The 16,743-nt window shown below is 42.9% G+C and overlaps 1 protein-coding gene across 5 annotated transcripts; it reads left to right on the forward strand.

Annotated features, from left to right (window-relative positions):
- Window positions 1-91: 91 nt before the first annotated feature.
- ZNF660 (zinc finger protein 660) lies at window positions 92-10,656 on the forward strand. Of its 5 annotated transcripts, none has more exons than XR_011647518.1 (4): window positions 92-202; window positions 4,129-4,220; window positions 7,036-7,113; window positions 8,322-9,762. XR_011647518.1 is itself a non-coding variant. In XM_058288807.2 (3 exons), the coding sequence occupies exon 3, from the start codon at window positions 8,499-8,501 to the stop codon at window positions 9,480-9,482; it is 984 nt and encodes a 327-aa protein (XP_058144790.1). In that variant the 5' UTR covers window positions 92-202; window positions 4,129-4,220; window positions 8,322-8,498; the 3' UTR covers window positions 9,483-9,634. The 5 variants fall into 5 exon arrangements, 1 of the variants encoding a protein (XP_058144790.1); XR_009183655.2 differs by lacking the exon at window positions 7,036-7,113 and adding an exon at window positions 10,536-10,656 and having other exon boundaries at window positions 176-223; window positions 8,322-8,835; XR_011647516.1 differs by having other exon boundaries at window positions 176-223; window positions 8,322-10,332.
- Window positions 10,657-16,743: the final 6,087 nt, after the last annotated feature.

Consider the following 16,743-nt stretch of genomic DNA (forward strand, 5'->3'; position numbering starts at 1 on the left):
CCTCTACAACCCTCCCATCCTCCTAGCCAATGGTAGGGGGGAACCTGACTGGGGGCGGGGCCACGGGGCTCCGGCTTGGGAGGACTCCAGTCCTGGGAAGGCAACGAGATCCGGAAACCTCCCTGTGCCTAGAAGGGCCGCGCCGTTAGGGTGGGCGCTCGCGCGAGCCGGTGACGTGTTTCCGTCTCCGTTTGGCTTCAAGGTGAGGGTCCCGGCGCTTTCGGTAAGGCGTGCGTAGAGCCTGGCTTGGGGCCTGGGGTGGGGAGTCTGGTCACGTTCCAGGAGAGCGGGGGGTACAGGCTCGGGATCGAAACCCTCCCCCGGCCGCCTGCTGCCAAGATCCGGGGCGGGAGCCCAAGAGGTCGTAGGGTCCGGACCGCCCCTCGCTAGTCTCTGCCCCTTTGTCTTGGGTCTTGTCCCCACCCCCGCGTAGCTCGCTAGGACCGGGCTGCTGGTGGTGACGGAACTTCGTCATCCCCACCTCTGCACCTTGGGCTCGGTCCCGGAGAGCCGGCGGGCCTCAGGGAGAAGAATTGCCTCCCAGTCCCGGCCTTGCACAAGTAATGGTGTGGAGGCTCTTCCCAGGCTCTGCAGCCTCCACAAGTCCAGACTCGTCACCAGTCCAGCCTCCGCTCTGTGAGTGAATAAAGTGGGACCTAGAGACGGGGACAGAATCTTGGTCAAAATAACCCATTCGTCCCTTTATTCATATAACAAATATTTATTGAGCACCAACACAGTAGCGAAGCAGGCTAGTAAGATAAGGAATCAACAGACGGATCTGGAACCTGGCAGAGAGTCCATGTGGACATCAGTAACCCCCAATATGGCTGCTGGAAGACCCCCCCACCCCCAAGATTCTGCTCTCCAGGACAAAGACCTCTTCTGGAAGCAAGGAAAAGCCCTGGATATTCCCGAAGTACTTTATCATTGGGCCCGCACTGGAATTGATGGTGGGGTAATCAATCAAAATAGCAAACAGCTGAACTCCTGCCTTGCCATTAACAAAGGGGTGGAATAATTAACAGCTCAAAAGCCAAATGGGGCCTGATCTAGGCTTGCTCTGCTCTCTTGCCTTTGGACCTGTTCCTGCCCTTTGTGCAGCGCTCTTGCCATTTTCCCTCTGCCATGTGGCCATGCAAGTAAAACCTGGGCCATTTATCACCCATAACGGGGAATCATAGTCTGTAAATCACCCTTCTTTATCCCTTTTCACCCTCTTCCTCTCTTCCTGGGACCCCTGCTCTGTTATTTTCTCCCATTTCTCTTCCCTCCCTACCTTAATAAATTACTGGCCTAACTCACCCGGTGTGCTCTTGAAATTTATTTGTGCAGCATAGCGAAGAACCTAGATAAAATCCGGTAACAATAGTGTACTAGGTCGTGGGGTTACAGCTCTACACAAGGCAGAGCTATACTCTGGTAAGGAAGGAACAAAACAAACTTGGAAAGTTAAAAGCAGAGCTGGGGAGATTTTGAGGCCTAGTAATGCTGAGAAATGGATACTCTGAAAAAAAAATTCTCCTTCTGGCTTGTCTTTGAAGTTTTACTTACAGTAGCCTCAGCAAAGTTTCCCTCTCACCACCTTTATGCACACTTTCTAAGGAAAATTGGGTTGCAGAAAACTTTACAGTTGGAATACGTTTGTAGTTAGAGGAGAATATCAAGACTTAGATATCAAGAGAACAGGTGAAAAGGAGCAGCTGCTGCTTAGTGATGGAAACAGCATTTCCTTCAGACATGACTTGTCACTCACTGGCTATATGATCTTGGGCAAGTCATTTAATTTCTGGGAGCTCATTTCCTCATCTTTAAAATGGCAGTTGGGGCAAGCAGACTTGGCCCAGTGCTTAGAGCATCCGTCTACCACATGGGAGGTCCGCAGTTCAAACCCCAGGCCTCCTTGACCCACGTGGAGCTGGCCCACGAGCAGTGCTGATGCACGTGAGGTTCCCTGCCATGAAGGAGTATCCCTGAGTAGGGGAGGCCTACGCGCAAGGAGTGTGTCCCGTAAGGTGAGGTGCCCAGCGCAAAAGGAAGTTCAGCTTGCCCAGGAATGGCGCCGCACACACGGAGAGCCAACACAACAAGATGACGCAACAGAAAGAGACAGATTCCCATGCCACTGACAACAACAGAAGCGGACAAAAAAGACGCAGCAAAATAGAACAGACAACTGGGTGGGGGGGGGGAACTCTTAAAAAGGAAAAGGCAATGGGGGAAGCAGATATGGCTCAAGTGATTGAACTCCCACCTACCACATGGGCGGTCCCAGCTTTGTTCCAAAGAACAAAGAAGATAAGCATGACAGCAAGCTGACTCAAGGGACTGGCACAAGAGACACAAGGAAAACAATGAGATAACAAAGCAGGGAGTAGAAGTGGCTCAAGCTATTAGGTGCCTCCCTCCCACATGGGAGGTCCTGGGAACAGGTTTGGTTCCCAGTGCCTCCTGAAAGGAAAACGAGCACACAACTAGCAGACACAGCAAGTGCAAACAATGAGGGGGTGTGGAGAAATAAATGAATAAATCTTTAGAATGGCAATGGGGAGGGAAGTGGCTGTGGCTCAATCATTAGGGCTCCCATCACCATATGGGAGTCCTTGATTCACGTCCCAGGGCCTCCTTGTGAAGGCAGTCTTGCCTGCACGCTATGGAGAGCTGCCAGCCTGCGAGCGCCCTGGAATGCCACCTGGCCCGCAAGTACTGTGGAGAGCTGACTCAGCAAAGTGACGCAACAAAAAGGGAGACAAGAAAAAACACAGAAGAACGCACAGTGAATGAACACAGAGCAGACAGCAAGCAAGCCGCAAGGAGGGAGGAATTAAGAAAAATGGCAATGGGGAACAAATGTAGCTCAAGTGGTTGAGCACCTGCTTCCCACATACAAGGTCCCAGGTTTGATCCCCGGAACCTCCTAAAAAATTTTTTAAATATTAAAAATGGCAGTGAATGGCATCCTTACTGCCTAGGGTTCTATGGGAAGGGAAGTTGCCTAGAGGATGGCAAATAACTCTTGAATGTCCACTTGGAGTTGAGTTCTCAGAGGGCTCAATCATTTCCTTTTGCCATAGTAGAAACTTCCCCACCAAACCCATGGAGATCAGGCAAGATCTGTGCTGGGGAGAGCCTTTTGGAGTGAGGCTGTGGTGCACAGGAGTGAGGGTGAATCATTCCCTTCTCATGGGCAGGTGAGACCTATACTGTGAAGGTAATCTAGGGACAGGAACCCTGCTTGCCAGAGGATATGGGGGCCAGGGCTGAAAGAGAATATTTCTGCATGGCTATTTATTGATCAGCAGAGAAGGGAGGAGGTGGCTTCTGGACCTTAAGGAGTAGAATTTTGGGGTGGGAGGAAGAGCGATGTAGTAAAACTCAAGTTTCGGTGTCAGGAGACTTGGGCTTGAGTCCCAATTCTGCCTCCAAGTCCCAGTTTTCCTCGCCTCTAAATCTGGATATAAGACTAGGTGGTGTGAGAGGTCCCTTTCAGGTCTGATATTCTGAGTATCTCTGAGAAGTGGGATTCTTAGGGAATTTAGACCCTTGGATGGCCCTGTCTAAAGAGAATTGCTAAGATGACACATAACCTTTATGATAAACAGACAATACGAAGCACAAAAAGATCAACAGGTAGAGAAGGGACAGTGATGTTAAGGTGTAATATAGGTCCCCTTTCACCATCCCCATGTGCACTCCAGATATTAGTATCTGAGCTTGTCGAATTCAGCATTCCAAATCAAGCCTTTACAGAGCACTCTCTGTGCCAGGCACTGTGGGGTGAACAAGAGACTATAATGGTCCTGTTTTCTGGGGGCTTCCAGCTTAATGTTTACAGGTGAGGAGGAAGGACACAGCTGCACACAAATAACTTTAGTATATAAGACGCTCTATTACAGAAATTTTGTAGTGGCTTTTGGAAGTACAGAAGTTTTTATATGCTCAGATCTATCAATTTTTCTATTATGCTCTCAGCCTTTGTTTTTTCTTAAGAGTTTAGGCCTTTCTCTCCCTGAGATCAAGTAGTCCCCTGATATTTTCTTCTAGGGTTTTTCTTTTCTCCCCCGGTTTCACACCTCTGTCTCTGGAATTTGTTTTCAGTATTGCCTCTTATTCCTTACTCTACTGCAGCTAATCAGTAACCATGGACCACATGAACATGGCTCAAAGGAACCTGAACCTGCAGGAAATGATGGTGGATTAAAGAAACACGGCCTCTCTGGGTAAAGCCTCTCCTTCTCTTTCTTTGGGAATAGGACTCTGCCCTTTGTGGTTTCCTCAGGCTCAAATGGGTGGTGGGCCTGGAAGCAGAAGACTCTGCTCTCAGGCATTTGCAGGTCAAGGATCTGTGGGCCTTACTGGACCTCATCTATTCCCCAGCCATCTGACAGTGTGCTTATGCACAGTTGCCCGGATACCCCTAGTGTCCTGCTGGTCCCATGGTCTGACCTCTTGAGCCAAGACACCACCTCCCTAGTGCCTGGGAATTCTTCCAAGATTTCTAGGGAATTTCCCGTCCATTTGGGCAGAGGGCCAACAATTTGGTTTCTTTTTTTTAAGATTTTATTTATCCCCTCCCCCCCACTGCCCTGTTTTTGCACTTGCTGTCTGCTCTCTGTGACCATTCGCTGTGTGCTCTGTCTGTTTATCTTCTCTTTAGGAGGCACTGGGAGCCGATCCTGGGACCTCTGATGTGGGGGAGAGGCACTCAATCACTTGAGCCACCTCAGCTCCCTGGTTGGGTGTGTCTCATTGTCTCTCCTCTTTGTCTCTTGTTGTGCTAGCTTGCTGTGCGGGCCAGCTCGCCTTCACCAGGAGGCCCCAGGAAACAAACCTGGGACCTTCCATATGCTAGACGGGAGCCCAGGTGCTTGAGCCACATCCACTTCCCACAGTTTGTTTGAGCAAACTCTCCTTAAACTAGCCCTCCCTCTTCTCTGACAAATCTCACACTCACTTCTCGTCCCCTAGAACCACCAGGCACCTTCCTCATAACCCCTCCCAGGGCATTTCCCTTTCTCCCTGTCCCTTTACTCACATTCCTATCTCAGTAAGATATTCATTTTATGACTTCCTCTGTCCCCTCTGTCTTTTCATTCTAAGCTGGCATTCCTGGCATATTCCACCCTTGTCTGGCCTGTTTTCCCAAGTCTCCATTTTCCTTAATGATGCTACCACTATATCCAGTCTTGGATCTGATGACTGTGTATCACACTCTGTATCTAGCCTGATATCTGAATGCTTTCCTATGACTAGCTAGATTTTGTTATTCTATGTTAACTAGATCTTGCTATCTCATTCATGTCTCCATTCATTCAACAAGCATTTATTGGGCAACCTACAAAGTGCTAAGCCCTATAATGGTCACCCATACTGCATTCCTGAAGTTGTCTCCCAACTTATTTCCCTTTCTACATTCCTTTTTTCTCCTCTCATCCATCTAGTCTGATCTTCCTAAAGCATTCTTTCCCTAATTTCTGTTTTGGGTAGGGTAATAGAAATGTATTTTCAAAACTGGGGTACTTTTGTGAATTAAGAAGTACGTTATTGATAGTGATGCTAGATAGAATAGTAGAGAGAAACCAGCACCATTCTGGGAAAACCAGGAGATACTATCACCCTGTTCCTAGGTGACATCTCTTAGATTCTTTCTTTTTCATTTCTCTTACTAACTCCCCCAGGATACCCCAAATGCCTCTCTTCTCTGTTCTTCACTTCATGAAGCTGAGAAAAACATAAATATATTGAAAGGAAGGAAGTATGGGGACGGGGGGGAAATGAATGGCAGTGCTTGAAAAACCATATTCTTGAAAGTGAGAAAGAGAAGGAAAGTAACAAAAGAGGAATAGCAAGGTGGAAAAGAGAAAGTAGAGCAGAGAAAGATAATTAAAGGTAGATTTCACTCTTCTGTTCAGAACTTGTTTTTCCTTGACCATCAAATTATATCCATGTTTTTTGTCTTGTGATAGCCAACCTTCATAATTTGATTCACTCCATGCAACTTGAGTCTTTTGTTGTTTCATCTGTTCATTCAACAGAAAATAATTATGAGTGCATCTCCTTCTATGTACTAGGAATACAGTGGACAAGAAAATAGACCAAAACCCCTGCCCTCATGAATCTTACATTATAGTGTAATTTCCCACTTGTTTCTGAGTACAACAACCTGGTACTACTTTCTCTTTGAGAAAACAATTTCTGCTTATCTTCTAGGGCTCAGTCTAAGTTCAGCCCTTTTAAGAATCTTCCCCCAAGCATTCCAAGACTCAGTAATTGCTCCCTCGGCCCCCTTCATTTCCTAAATAAAGGGGTACTTTGTAGTTTTCTCTCATTGCTTTGCTATTCTACTCAGTTGTAAACTTCTTGAAGTTATGGTTGATAAATTTCACACCTTAAAAAAATTTTCCTCAAGAGAAAAACAAAAGAAAATTTTCCCCACATCAGACATGAATAGTGATAGGTATGTGGTAGGGTGCTCAATAATTATATTAGTTTAAGAAATGTATGAAAGAAAGAAAAAGTTTCACAGAAGATTAGCAATGGAAAAGAAAATCAGAAAGAACCATCAACTTACAGAGAGAACCCTGGAGGTGAGAACCTCTCTGTTCTGTGGTCTCCTGGCTTCACACCGATTCTCCTCCACCAGCTTCATCCTGTTAGTGTATGAAAGGTAGCAGCAGCTGGAGGTGTGTGTGCACTCAGAATCTGGGCGGGAATCCAGTCTCCCACATGACTCTCTCTTCCTAATCTTCATATCTTGGGCATGAGCCTCTATGTGTGTGTGTTTGCATATGTGTATGGCATCAGTGGCACCTGGACTTACGAGATGACCCTCACCTCCTCTTTCCCCATCTCAGTTCTCTTTTTACTGGTCTTGAGCATTGAGCATGTCCCTTCTTCAGTGAGTGTGACTCAGTTTATCAGAAAGCTGTGAGACATCGGAAACTGGCCAAACTTTTGAAAAGCAAAATTGCAAAATAATTTCATTCCTTCTGACCCGATAACCCACTCATGAAACTTTTATCTTGGTTTAAATAGGAAGAAAATGTTGTATGTTAAAGTGATCGTGACATCATTATTGATAGTGGTTAAACCTTGGGGAACACTAGCAATATGGTAAGTAAATTAAAATGACTCCAGACGGAGGTGTTTTGTGTTGCCCTAAAATGATCATATGAAGATTAAATAGCAATGTGGACAAATATGAAAAGTCAAGTGAAAGAAGCAGGATACAAAATTATATCCACAGCATGTTTATAACTGTAACAATATGCATGTGGACAAGTCTGAAAAGGAACATAGTAAAAGTAAAGGTAGTCATATCTTAGTATCATGCAGTTGTCATTCAGTTTTCTTTTACAGCTCAAACCCCTCCAGATTTGAGATCTGCTAGAGTTACCTATATGTCAAACCTTGGTTCATGTCAAATCTTGGTTTCATGTATTAGCACTTCTTGGTCATGCTGTCCCCTATACTCACCGTTTTACCATCTTAGATACTTTACTATTATATAATGTAAGGTCCTCCCAGAGTTTCCCTGCCTTGCTTTAACTAGCCCTCCTCCCCATTTAAGCCTCTGACACTCACCCAGTAGATTTGGTTTATCAGAGTGATAGCTTGGTGAAAAGCAAACAGACTAAACTAGCACATAGGCTAGATCTAGCTACAGACCAGCCTCTACAGAATAGGCTACAATGCAACTAGGATCCAATATTGAAAGAGTTGGGTTACCCCTTGTCAAGACAGGACACTTAAGTATAGGGATATAGACCTTGATTTAGAGTAAAAGATGACATTTTAGTCACATCCTAAGACAGGATCCCTGAAGCTATTCTATAAAACAGTTCTTGAACACATAGCTTGTGCCAGCCATTATATCATTAGTACTAGGGGAATATGTCAGCATGGACTTAAAGCCAAATTGAGCTTCAGATCAGTCATTCGAGCCACTGATATAAGGATCTTTCAGCTCGCTTTTGCTAGAGAGCAGGTTATTGTTGAGTTTGCCATTTGGAGTTAGATGGTGTTAGTTCTGGGGGTGGAGGATATTGCAGGAGGAAACCGGGGTGGATTTTATACTCTTCATTGCTCATTTGGACGCTGGGCCTGTTGGGCTCCTCTTAGCCCCTTGCTTTCCATTAGCCTTCATTTTGACGTCTCTGCCTATGTGTTCTCTCATTTCTGTCACCTTTTCTTTGATCAGTTCCTCCTGCCTTTGAACATTTACCCACCGTGTTGTCTACCACATCTTGTTGTCCTTGGATAGTTCTCCTCCTTCTAGTACAGAGAATGGTGACATGTGCAATTTCTGTTTCTCATGTCAGATGGTGAAATGGGAACTGAGGAGGTGTTGATTCCAAAGCATCATTCCTGAAAAATCAGAATCTCATTTTACTTTCAAGAGGACTCCACACAGGTGTTGCCAAGGAACTCAAAATTTAAAAACCCTCTGAAGGGAAAGAAGATTAGAAAGGCCACTGGGATGCTCCAAGCAGGAGAAAATGAGGAGAAAGATAAGAAACTTCAAACATAAGGCAGTTCAAGACAATAAAACACTCCCAGAAGTGAGTGACCAGGAATGTGAAAAAGATTCTTGTTCTACAAGAAATGAGAGAATTCAGGCTGAAAAGAAACAGTATGTCTGTAATGAGTGTGGGAAAGCCTTTAGTCAGAGTGCAAACCTTACAGTACATGAGAGAATCCACACAGGAGAGAAACCCTATAAGTGCAGGGAGTGTGGCAAAGCCTTCAGTCATAGCTCCAACCTTGTTGTTCATCGGAGAATCCACACTGGACTGAAGCCCTACGAGTGCAGTGAATGTGGGAAATCTTTCAGTGGTAAGTCACACCTCATTCGACACCAGGGAATCCACAGTGGGGAGAAAATTTATGAATGTAAAGAGTGTGGGAAAGCCTTTAGTAGGAGTTCAGGTCTTATTTCACATCACAGAGTCCACACTGGGGAAAAGCCCTACACTTGTATTGATTGTGGGAAAGCCTTTAGCCGTAGTTCAAACCTTACTCAACACCAGAGAATGCACAGAGGAAAGAAAGTTTACAAATGTAAAGAGTGTGGGAAAACATGTGGTTCTAATACAAAGATTATGGACCATCAGAGAATTCACACTGGAGAGAAGCCTTATGAATGTGAAGAGTGTGGAAAGGCTTTCATTTTGAGGAAGATGCTTAATGAACATCGAAGACTTCATCGTAGAGAGAAAGCTTACAAGTGTAATGACTGTGGAAAAGCTTTTACTTCTAATCGAAACCTTACTGATCACCAGAGAGTTCACACTGGAGAGAAACCCTATGAATGTAATGAATGTGGGAAAACCTTCAGGCAGACTTCTCAAGTTATTCTACATTTGAGAATCCACACTAAGGAGAAGCCCTATAAATGTACTGAGTGTGGGAAAGCCTATCGTTACAGCTCACAGCTTATTCAACACCAGAGAAAACATAATGAGGAGAAAGAAGCCTCATAAACAATATGTATTGTTGGCAGTAAGGTTAATTGCTACTTTCTGAAAAGGAATTTGTTAGAATATCAACCTTAAATCTTCTAAGACTCCATATAAGAAAGTAGGCGAAAGATTATTAGAAGGGACATTCATGTCAACATACATAATTGAGAAAAGGAAGCTAGGTATTCAACAGTACAGAGGTTAAACGAATGAAGGTCTATCCATATGATGGTTTTGCAGCCATTATAAAGATTTTTAAAGAATATTTAATGCCATGGGTGAAATGGAATATAAAGAAAAAGCAAGGAAATATGATTCAAATTTTAAAAAATATATACATAGGAAAAAATGGGAAGGAAATAAACCAAACCAAAATGTTAACATTGATAATCTTTGGGTGATAGGATTGTAGGTGATTTCTATTTTCTTTTTTATATTTTTTTATGTTTTCTAGATTTTGTACAAGAATGAATTACTTTTATATTCAGGAAAAAAAGTACAGTATTTTTTCAGAACAATGAGCAAATGCTCATTTTCATTCAAAAGTGTTATGAAGGGGACTAAAATATACTCTCGAAATCTTGGGATTGTACCCTAATGCTGGCACTTGGTAGCGGTGAAATCATGGGCAAGTCACTTCCCTTTAGAGACTGTTTTCTGTTTAGTAAAATAATAAATAATAAACCCAGATCCTTTATATTTTAGTCATTTTGAGATAAGATGATTTTATACAGTTGTCAAAAAAGTGTATAATCCACATACTTAAATTGCTGTTGTGTTGTTAAAAGAATACCACAAGCATACTAAATCTTTTCCACAGTTCGTAAGGATCAGCAAATAAAAGAATCACCTAGGCTCCATCTTTTCGCTATATATCTAGAAAATCAGAAAAAAAAATGTGCTCTTAAGAAATTGAAACAATGTCAGGTTCAAAAACTTTAAAGAAATATAGTTACCATAATATAAAACTAGCAGAAGATTATGCCTTCACATGCATCTTAGTGGCTAAAATGACAGATACATCTGTGTTCTAATCCCAGATATGCCACTTACTATCTTCTTAATTTTGGACAGGTCAGTTAACTGCTCTGAGCCTTATACTTACCTGTACAAAGGGAATAACTACCTACCTCACGGGATTGCTGTGAGGATTAAATGAAGTAACACATGTAATAGAGAACAAGCCTGGCATATGGTAAGTAAGAATAGGACATTGGAGCCGTGTTTCTAAGCCCTTAAAGAGAGTAATTCAAGAGGTTTTACCAGGAAGTGGATGTGGCTCAACTGATAGAGTGTCCACTTACCACGAAGGAGGTCTAGGGTTCACACCCAGGGCCTCCTGATGCTTGTGATAAGCTGGCTCACGTGCAGTGCTGATGCGCGCAAGTAGCGCTGTGCCACGTAGAGGTGTCCCACACGTAGGGGAGCCCCATGCACAATGAGTGCTCCCCTTAAGGAGAGCTGCCCAGTGGGGAAAAAAACGCAGCCTGCCAAGGAGTGGTGCTGCGCACACAGCTGACACAGCAAGATGATGCAACAAAAGACACACTTTCCCAGTGCCACTGACAAGAATACAAGCGGACACAGAAGAACACACAGTGAATGGACATAGAGCAGACAGTGGGGAGGGGGGGAAGAGAAAAAATCTTTAAAAAAAAAAGTTTTACCTACAGTAGCACTGAGAATATTTTCAGGTGTAAAGAATGAAAAAAAAGGTACTAGTAGCTTAAACCTCAAGAACATTGTTTACGTAAGGGGAAATCTAGAGGTAAGCAGTTGGATGTGTGGTTTGGCAACTCAGCAGTTTATCAAATTTCCATCTTTACTCCATGATCTTCAAGATTTGCTTTTTGCAACCTCATGGTTTCAAATGGTGATCACAGCTCCACCTTCTTTTACTCATACAGCCCCTTCAAAGTGAGGAAAGGACCTAGAGCGGGCTTTCTCCTCTGGTTCCTTTTATCATTGAGAAAAATCTTTCCCAGAAGGGAGGGGTATTGAACAGTTGATTTTATAGATGCTCACTAGCCTCCCCTGTGTTTATGTCCAGCCCTCCAAGAAGGTTTTATCCCATCTTCAGCCAATATTTAAAACTTTCCAGTACCTAGCTCAAAATTGATCTGGGAATGCTTAGACTCTCCCCATTCTTAATTCAACCGATTCCTCTTTTTCTTTTTTTTTTTTAAGATTTTTTTTTTTTAATTCCCCCCCTCCCCCGGTGTCTGTTCTCTGTGTCTGTTTGCTGCATCTTGTTTCTTTGTCCGCTTCTGTTGTCATCAGCGGCACGGGAAGTGTGGGCAGCGCCATTCCTGGGCAGGCTGCACTTTCTTTCGCGCTGGGCAGCTCTCCTTACAGGGCGCACTTCTTGCACGTGGGGCTCCCCTATGCGGGGGACACCCCTGCGTGGTGTGGCACTCCTTGCACGCATCAGCACTGTGCATGGGCCAGCTGCACACGGGTCAAGGAGGCCTGGGGTTTGAACCACGGACCTCCCATGTGGTAGGCGGACGCCCTAACCACTGGGCCAAGTCCGTTTCCCTCCTCTTTTTCTTTGTATGCAAGTGAGTCCCTAAGCCTAATGCCATTTGTCTTATGCACATAATGATTTAATGTTTTAGGAACTATTGAGATTATGTTATTTCATCCTTACAACATTTGTACAGGAATATTGAGTTTCAGTGAGTTTAGGTGACTAGCTATGGAGTGGTTGGTGTTAGGATTTGAACTCAGATCCACCTTCAAAGGCTTATGCTTTCTTCATTATAACAAAGTGCTTGTACCTACCATGGTGGTTCTGTGTGAGAGTGGGAGACCGGTCAGAGTCCTGGGTAGACACCTCCATGAAAGAATTATTTGACAGGGCTTCTTAAGGAAGATGCTATGTTATCAGTGTTCTCTGAGTTAGATTTATAGTCTATTTCTACAGCTTATAATTTAGTTCTTCCTTGCTGTTTCTGGAAAGAAAGAGGTGGAGAATGTGAAGGTTGTGTATTTATGTAAAAAAAAGATTGTGTGGTTTTGTCCTATTTTGATAGGAGAGTGGGTAACACAGTTTTGTGATATAGTAGTCTCTCTCTGTATGGTTATTCAAAACAGGGTTTGGAGGTCCTTGAACAGATTTGCTACATTCAGGGGATAGGTTTGTTGTCTGTCAGCCTGGGGTAGGGATTTCTCCAGGTGTCTGGGTGGACACAAGGGTCAGGTAACCCACCTGTGGCAGTGGCCAAACAGCACTGGAGCAGTAAGGGTGCCGCCATCATTTCCTCCTTGTCACATGTCCTTTCAAAATAAACCAACGGGTCTGTAAGTAGTGTTGCATGCATTTTACCATGCCAGCCATCCTTTTACTATATGGAGATCCCTAAGACCAATATCTGGTCCTGCCAAAACTACCTTAAGAAAATAGGCATTTAGCTTGTTTTGTTTTGTTTTTTTCACACAAATATCCATATGATAAAATTGGAATCTTATTATATCATCTTGTTTTTGCATTTAACTTCTTATGTAGCAGTCAGAGGATGGTGTTTTTTTTTGTTTTTTTTTTTTTAACTTTTATTATTGCTGGACAGTGTTGTTCATTCTTCCTGTAGCATTGAGTCCATATTCTCTGTCCAAAACATTTTCTCATCACTTTGTCACAGTGTCTGAAAATCTTCCTTCAGATAGTATAGTATGATGCTTAGGCTAATGTGTCAGCTTGGCCAGGTAATTGTGCCCAGTTGTTTGGTCAAGCAAGCACTGGGCTAACTGTAATACAAGGGCATTTATGGACCTCAGGCACCATTGACTTTACTGCAGTGGTAAATCATAGATAGCTGATTACAATTACAACAGTCAAGGAGATTGCCATCAGCAATGAGTGATGCTTAACCCAATCAATTGAATGCCTTAAAAGGGGAAGTGATTCCAGCATTGAGCGAGAATTTCCCAGCTCATTTTTGGACAGCCACCGTCTCTCAGAATTCATCGAAAACCTTCACTGGGCTTTCATTGGAGCCCCTGGCTGCAGCCTGCCTGCGGAACCTGGACTTATGCATCCCCATGGTCACGTGAGAGACTCTAATAAAATCACATACTATTGACAGATAATCTCATGTTGATTCTGTTTCCCTAGAGAACCGTGACTATAACACAGATAAGCTTTTCTTTTTCATCTTAAAAGAGTTATGATCTTCAAGAGCAAATACCTTCTGAGAAGGGTACCATGTCAACTCCAACCAAGGTATCTAAATACATCACAGTTTAAGCATTGCGCTCAAACCATCCTTTCTGGCCCTTTCATGGTACTCTATGGAATTCAGGGTCTTTCTCTTTGAAAGGTGTTTTCTTCACCTTCTTGTTCTAATGGAAACTGATTGTTCTCTAAAGACAGTGCTTCCTTTGCAGTCCCACAATTGTTAGTTTTCATCTCCCTCTGTACTGGCATGTTTTCCTCTATTCTCCATCAAAACCCAGCTCTTGAAATGCATATCACTGGACTACTATTACCCACCCCTATTCTTGCCACTCCCTGGCGTCCTGTGCACTCTCATTCATGTATTTTTTAGTACTCAGAATGTTCTTGAGGAACCTGAAGAGGCAATATTTTTAGCTGCAGACATCCTGGTTGTGTAGAATTGCTCTGTATGTAGTAAAAATATGTCTCTCTTTAGTTGAGAGAAAAATGTGAAATAAAATTTCATTTGGTATAGCTTTGATTAAAGGGAAATAAATACCTAAAACAAAGCATCCTACATGCAGAGGGAAATGTCTTACAGATCTTAGAGATTTTTTGCATAAATAGTGTGCCCTGTGTTAACGTCTTACTTGGCACTGAGAAGAAAATTGAAACCAAAAAGAGCTTTAAGTAGCAGAGTAATACAGTTGGAGCTGGCTCTCGTAAGATTAAATTTAATTTCAGCTCTGTATCCCCATGACAGACTTCATCTTTTGATTTTTTGGATTTCCATATATAGAGAAAATAATGCACATATTGTCGGATTGTTCTTAGTAACTATATTGTCTTTAATCACCTCTGATATTATAAAATGAGCCATAAATCTGTTTTTGCAGGAAATAATAGTAATTGCTCTAATAAATATCTGTTATTATTTTCTTAGGTTAAAAATAACATCATTGTTTCTTGTTTTTTTCTTTTTGCTTCCTTTGTTCAGAGTGGGAAGAAAACAGTTCAATCTGCAATTCTTTAAGTAGCTGACTGATTTTGGAATGAAATGATTGTGACTTGTTTCTGATTTCAAACAAAATGAAGCTTGTTACTTTCACACTTACATAAATGAGAGTTCTATAGCTATTAGAAATTTTCCTTCAAAGACTTGTACTGCCAGTTGGAGTCCCTCCGTCTTTCTCTCTAGCCTCCTCTGTGTTTCAAACCCATAGTATTAAATAGATCTCGGTTGCCTGTATAAAACCAGCCACTTTCCCTGTAGTCCACTTCTACTCTATAAAGCTGATTTGTGGGGTTACAAAAGGAGATGGCAGGGAAGTAGACATGGCTAAACTGATAGAGCGTCTGTCTACCATATGGAGGGTCCAGGGTTCAATTTCCAGGGCCTCCTACCCATGTGGTAAGCTGGCCCACTCACAGTGCTGCTGTGTGCAAGGAGTGCCGTGCCATGCAGGGCGCCCTGGCATAGGGGTGTCCCACACGCAAGGTGTGCACCCTGCAAGGAGAGCTGCCCCATGTGAAAAAAGCACAGCCTGCCCAGGAGTGGTGCCGCACACATGGAGAGCTGACACAGCAAGATGATGCAACAAAAAAGAGACGCAGTTTCCTAGTGCCGGATAATGCAAGCAGACGCAGAAGACCACAGAGTGAGTGGACACAGAGTGCAGACAACAGGGGAAGGGAAGAGAAATAAATAAATCTTGAAAAAAGAGAGAGATGGCAGACTCCTTTCTGGGACACAGATTTAGGGCCTGTTCCTACTGATATTTCAAAACCAGATGGTACAGTTTGACTATATAAATTAGAGATATGCAAACCTACACAACCAATCTCTAAAACTATCTTAGACCAGTAGAATCCAAGTATGGGAATCACAAGGGGTAAGTTTACCCCCTACAGATAAATTTCCCAGGCCCACTGCATCAGTATGTCTGGAATGGGGCCTAGGAATATATATAAAATAAAACTTGGAAAGAGGTTGTGCAAAAATTTTCCAGTAGGAGCCTTGACTTATTATATGACTTTTTATATATATATTCATATGATGGACTATTGTTCAGCTGTAAGAAGAAATCAATTGGGGAACAGATGTGGCTTGATCAGTTGAGTGCCTGCTTCCCACGTGGGAGGTTCTGTGTTAAGTCTCTGGTGCCTCATGGCCACATGGCAGAGGAAAAATGGTAACAGCAGGCACAGAGGGCAGGACAGATCCGCAGGCAAAAGAATAAGGCGAGAGTATGTGACTATTTTTATGATTGCCCACTTTTCCTCAGAAGAACCTGTCAATCAAATTATTGAGTCATATACCAAAGTCTGCTTAATCAAATGACAAAAATGCTGTCACATTTGCTCTGTTGGCTTAGCCACAGAATAGTGCAGAGATTCATGTTTCAAACAATAGAACAATATGGCAAATTAATCATAAAGTCCTTTGGCTAGAAAACACCTAGAAATGCTGGATAAAACATAAACATCCTTTTAAATAGTATTCAAAGAAATGAAATAAATCCTTAGAGCTAAAAATGAGATGAAAGGTAAGTGGGTTGTAGTGCTTTGGATGCTGTCAGATCGTTCGGTGGCCTTGGTAACCAAGGGACTTCGGTTTTATCAGCCATGCAAGGGCAGGATTTTAGACCTAGTAAAAGGTAGAGAATTAGAACTTAAATCTCCACAGGAAGCCAAAATGCTTAAAGGACTATGCCCTCAATGAAAGCATGGATTAGAGAAGGAAAAAAGCCAGTAGCCAAAGAAGACAGCAAGGATGATTGTGGGACTTGACTGGACTTTAAGTAGTGAACAAAAGTCTCTTTAATGATTTGTAGCATAAGCCAGTCCTCATGGTAGTTTGGGGTTCAAATTTGGAAACACCAAGAAAGTAATAAAAAATTAGGAGTATACACATTTTTAAGTATACATGGAACAGTTAAAAATTTTTTAAAAATTGTTATCTAATTGTTTTTGTAAGTTGAGCATCTGAGAAGTAAACTCAGAATAGCATGCAGAAAGTTTACTGGGAAATGTTAATGATATTAACACCTGGAAAATGAGAGAAGGAAGCAGGATTGGAAGTGACCTATATTGCAGGCGAAACAGTGTCTTCAGCTGACCAAGTGG

This window comes from Dasypus novemcinctus, chromosome 26 (genome assembly GCF_030445035.2).
Source record: "Dasypus novemcinctus isolate mDasNov1 chromosome 26, mDasNov1.1.hap2, whole genome shotgun sequence".
Classification (NCBI taxonomy): domain Eukaryota; kingdom Metazoa; phylum Chordata; class Mammalia; order Cingulata; family Dasypodidae; genus Dasypus; species Dasypus novemcinctus.

Bases quoted from the DNA above. Each gene is read 5' to 3' on its own strand.
- ZNF660 (XM_058288807.2), top strand. From the start codon at position 8,499: ATGAGGAGAAAGATAAGAAACTTCAAACATAAGGCAGTTCAAGACAAT.